Source organism: Armigeres subalbatus, chromosome 2 (assembly GCF_024139115.2).
Source record: "Armigeres subalbatus isolate Guangzhou_Male chromosome 2, GZ_Asu_2, whole genome shotgun sequence".
Lineage (NCBI taxonomy): Eukaryota > Metazoa > Arthropoda > Insecta > Diptera > Culicidae > Armigeres > Armigeres subalbatus.
The window spans coordinates 75,395,312-75,400,668 of record NC_085140.1 but is presented as its reverse complement, the minus strand read 5'-3'; the positions used below and the strand labels follow the sequence as shown (position 1 = coordinate 75,400,668).

At 38.8% G+C, this 5,357-nt stretch overlaps 1 protein-coding gene across 1 annotated transcript; it reads right to left on the bottom strand.

Annotated features, from left to right (window-relative positions):
- Nucleotides 1-3,294: 3,294 nt before the first annotated feature.
- Nucleotides 3,295-5,128, bottom strand: LOC134209045 (uncharacterized). Its single transcript, XM_062685028.1, has 3 exons — nt 5,011-5,128; nt 3,558-4,720; nt 3,295-3,317 (listed from the first exon to the last, which is right to left on the bottom strand). Exons 1-3 carry the CDS (start codon nt 5,118-5,120, stop codon nt 3,295-3,297), a joined length of 1,296 nt encoding a protein of 431 aa, XP_062541012.1. The 5' UTR covers nt 5,121-5,128.
- Between the last annotated feature and the right edge of the window lie 229 nt (nt 5,129-5,357).

Here is a 5,357-nt window from a genome sequence, read left to right as displayed (position 1 = left end):
ATATTGACATTGTGGTCCTGCAGCCGTGTCATTACTTTTTTTAAATTCTTGTCGTGCTCTTATCTCGTATCTCCAAATATAAGAGCGTCATCCAAATAATTAACCACCCCATCACAGTCCGAGAGAATCGTGGATTGCATGATTTCCTGGAAAATGTCAGGAGCATTACAAAGTCCGAACTAGGGATCCTATATTAAGAGATGTGCGAATACTTTTCCAGACGATTTAGCAACGCTGTTACTTTCGTAAACAAACGCTGCCAGCACTTGCCGTGGCGCAAAATGTTGGAGCTCGAACATGACTTTGCGTATAATGGCATTTTCAGATTTCGTTATCTAACGTCCAACAGTGCATTATCACTAAAATAAAATTGCAATACAAATGAACAAAGTACCATGCATAAACTAGACTACTTCAACTTGCCAATGTAAAACAAATTGTTTATTCGACAAAACTTTTCGTAAAATCTTTTTCATTACAATCGCAATACCTTTCAATCCGCAACAATAACAATGTTCATTTGGCTCAGATTCTGACAGCTCTCAATGCTCGATTGGCTCAAGATGGCCGCTTTCGCATATCTCTGAATATAGGATCCCTAGTCCGAACGGAAGACGACAGCACCTGTACATGGCTTCGCCGGAAAAGAAGTTAGTTAGGTGGCGGCATCTTTGATCAAGAACAACGTGGAAAAAGGCGTTCTTTAAATCTATGGTTGAAAACCATTTTGCTCCATGAAGTTTCATCAGTATGTCTTCGAATGTTGGCATTCTAAACGGTGTTCTGTGAATACATTTATTGGGTCCTCTAAGATCCACGACAAGCCGTATATCATTTATTTCCTTTTGGGACTATCAGAAGGGATGAACAAAATGATCGATCCATGTCTTCAGTAACAACCTCGATGATGCCCGATTGAAGCATTTCTTCCAATTTGCGTTTTGCTAGCTCTTTGTAAGCAACAGGTATGTGAGTATATACGTTCCTGGCAGGGGGCATCTGCTTGTCATAATACAGTACGACTGGTGGTACATTGAACTTTGGGTACTCCTTTACATTGGCTACTGAATTAACTAAGGCGAATTCACATGGCCAAGAACTGTCGTGGACTGGTATTGTCAAACCTACAATTAGGAGGCTATACCTTGTTGCAGTATTGAAACCCAACAAAGCTCTTCCTTCGTCCACCACATAAAATTTCTCAATGTAGGCGGGTCTATTTTTCGATACATGTAACTCCCCTGAAAACGTTGCTAATACTTTGATGTTAGTAGAAGCGGCATAAGCTCTAAGTTTGATATCCGTTGTGTAACTCAAATCCACCAACTTATTGCGCGATGATCAGCATCTTTTTGAACTGAGTCTTTGTCACAGTATTGAGTGGTATTGACTTGTGCACCAGAATCAACGAAAAATACTATGCGAGTTCCTGCCACTCGTCCTACTACGAAAGCATCTTCTTCAGTTTGAAATTGCATTGGCGAGGAAATAACTTTGTCGATGACTACTAGATTTTTGGGATTTTGGATTTGAACCTGGAACACAAAGAAATAAATCTTATTCTTTATTTCCGTCGCTCTCTTTTTTTTTTTTTTTTTTCAACAATTTTCTCAAAATTTAACGTTTACAATTACATATCAATCAATTTCACTTACATCAGCTTGTGTATTGTCATCTGGGTGCTGCGGATAGAGCCGCTTTTCTGTTTTCAAGCGAGTAGAGGTTTATTTTGAAATCAATCTCATGAGCAAAATTATTTTGCAGTTACTTAGCTGTCAAACATTTCCCGCTCTTCGAATTTCTCTTTCCATCCTGCATGAGGGCGCACAAATGTGCAAGACTCTACATGACTTTATGATTGTTTACATACATTCTTGCTCCAATCAGCTGTTGAATCTCGTGAAATTTCATAACGAGTGCTTTTTAATTGCATTCCTACACAGAAAGAAAAATCATTATTGAAATTAAAAAAACCATTGGTAAAAATAAAAAGTTGCGTTGGTTCTTTTTCGTAGAGAGTTGTGAATGCTCAAAATAAAAGTGTGAAAACTTTTGTTACAACCACGGTTTAAAAGGTGCATGCCATTCTAAAATTAAAAGTTTGAACTTTTAAAAAGATGTTGTAGAACTGTCAAAAAGAAATGATTACACCGTAATAAAAGAGTAGAATAGTTTCTTTCAGAAAGGAAACTTTGATCTCCTCAAAGAAGCAATTTCCCACCCCCTATCCATTCACTATTCCTTTTTTCATATCTATAAAAACATTACATGTACTTTTTGTTTTGTTCTTTATTTCATAATTTATATTATCTTGGAAAATGTGTTGCAGCACCAAAAACTACCAACAAGATCACTTGCCGACGATGCATTGCACTGTGTATGTTCCGCCGAGTGTTCCGCCATAGATTTACTTTTGATCATAAATTACCAAAACAAAAATCTGTAAAAAAAAAAGAAAATTTCCGCATAAGTACACCACTGGCGTTGAGTCTGGCACGCTACGCGCATTTTTATGGTTCAAAAATATAATATTCATTATGACCTACCTCCAATTCCGTAGATTTTCAGTGCCTCGGATATTTGCTCTTGCTCATATGTAACCTTTATGCCCGAATACTTGAACAATTGTTCGAGGCATATATGCACTTCTGGGCAGTTTTCTAGTCCACCGACACAACTTCTGAATACTGTTGAGGATGTTTTCAGTTTTACCCGCACTTGTTTCGATGCAGCCGGCACGAAAAGAGCGCTCATCATTATAGGAACAAACAAGAAAAATTTCAGAAGGAAAAAATCTGTTTTCTTTGAAACAAGAAAAACCAAAAAACACTACGGTATTGTTTTGATGGGCGACGATGACAAGAGCTTCGCGACGGATAGAGAGATAAGAGCGAAAATGACAATGCTTTTCCTCAGTATTTTTGACAGTTTTACCATTTTCACGTTGAATGGATGAACTTTTATTTATGCAATGGAAGCATTTGAAAAAAACTTTAGAAATGAAAAAATAACTTTGACTAAAAGCAATTTTATTTTTATTTTTAGGAAAACGGAGCACTTTTTAGGGTCTGTCTCAATTGGATAATTAAACTGAAATTAAACTTAAAAGTGACATTTCAATAATTATCAAATAACCCTGCTCGCAGAGCAAGATTACTTTTGACAGATATCGAATCATTTTCCATCGATGTCCTATTGGAATTGCTGGGTAGCACCAGCCATTCTTATAACGGGGTGATTTTTTAATTTTCGAACTGTCACTTTTAAGTTTAATTCTCCAAATGAGACAGACCCTTAAATGTAAAGTGCTAAACATTCTGTAAAACAATATTCTTTTTTTGTGTGTACTAATTTTACACTCGAAATATAATGCGAAAATATTTGTTACAAATAATACAAAACTCAAACTAAGTTTATTTTTATTTTTTTTCCCAAATAATAACAATACTTCTCGATAAAGAATCTGAAACGAACATAACCACAATCTTCAATGTTTGGCTCCGGCACAATAGAAAATTTTGGCTTCAGTTTGACAACCAAATCGATTCTATCCGCACCACCCAGATTGTCATTATCGTTTTCTTCGTTTTTAATGGCTGCAATTTTCCTAGGAGGAGCTTCGTTGTCCACATCAGCGAATCGTTTCGGGGCGATTCTTCCACGGTTTTGAGAAGGGCAGCAACGAGCTAGATGTCCCAGTTGCTTGCAGTTATGGCAAATCTTATCTCTGCAAGGGCATTGTCCAGGGCCATGGTAAATACTCGCGCAACGCCAACATGTGTTTGCCATTGGACGTTGGTTCCGCATCGGAGCTCGAGAAGATGTTTCTTTTCCGCGGAAAGAACTGTAGAATCTTCCTGTAGAGTTTCGTTGAAATTGTTTACGTTGGCCACCGTCAGTGGATATTGCAGCTACCGAGATCGTTCTTTGTGGTTGGCGCATCTTCTGAAATTCTTCTTCATTTGATAGTTCCGTTTCATGATCCCGGACCAAGTCGATCAAATCATTCAACGAGCCTTGTCTTACCCAATTACGATGTGCCAGAGTACGTACGCGCTTATCGGTAGCACTCTTGATCACGGTTCTTGCTATCGCTTCCATCTCGTCGTCCTCTTTATCGTATCCACAGAGTTTAGCAGATGAAGCTACTCTTCGAACAAATTGAATGCTTGTTTCTTCAGCCCGCTGTACAATATTCAATAGCTTACTACGCTGTGAAAGCGTGTAGGCTCTCGAGCCGAAATAGCAATCCAATCGAGCGAGTGCATTTGAAAATGGTTGGGATGTCTCCTCTGGCATACCCAATGAAGACTTTGTTCCTTGGAACAGTTCCAAAAGCTTTGACCCAGCTTTGATTTTAAATACGTCCATTTTCGTATACTCGTCGTTCGCCTGGATCAAGTTCAAAGACGCCAAGAGAATATTTTTCCAGTATTCAAAGCTCTTTTTATCGATATCTGATTCCCCATCTGATGGAATGCACTCTGGTATGTTCATCGTACTGAGTGACATGTTGTTAACACTTGTCAGAAGTGTATCTCCTACTGCACCGAAAGACTCAGCAGTGTTCGGGCGAGATGGTTCAATTTGGGTTTGTGAGTCCGAGCGTGTCAGAGTGTGCATCAGCACATCTTTCTCGTTCCGTAATTGGTCCAATTCTAGTCGCATGGAGGATAACTCCTCTAAAAGCATCTTTTTCGTGATGCTTTTTCTTGATTTCCTGTGAAGTAATCACATCTTACGTTAGTTAAATTTCAAAATTAATTTCTTTGTTTGTGCTTCTAAAGCTTCCGAAGCAAATCAAATCAGTTTTCTGCCTTCTCATCAGAAACCGATATTCAATTTGATCTTGACTTGCAGTCCAATCTCCACCTTCCCATTGAAGATTGCTTTGTGCAGTTAACTTCGCCTACTCATCGAAGCTTTTTTCTTTTAGCACACCGTCTACTCTTCGGAGGCTTATAGAAGCACACAATTGAGAAGCACTCTCTTCTCTACGAATACACATACCGTTTGGATGGCTTGTTCGTCGTACCGACTGAACCATTGTCGTAATCTTCCGGACTACGATCAGACTCAGTGTCCTCGCAACGGGGGTAGAGCTGACCTTTGCTCTCCATTGCAAGTTGTTTTTTTTCGAATCCTTGTCGCAGCTATAGAGAAATGAATTCAATATTTATTATAAAAAGCCGTTTTGTACCAATCCTCCAATCCTCTTTAACATGCCGAACCTCAACATATCAACCAACCATAGGTTGGTGTCGTGTTATGGAAGGCGTATTGCCATGCGTACCGCTAGCGTATCAGCTGAATGCTGTTAGATGCGCAGTAGGCCGGTTATTATGATTTTTCTTGAT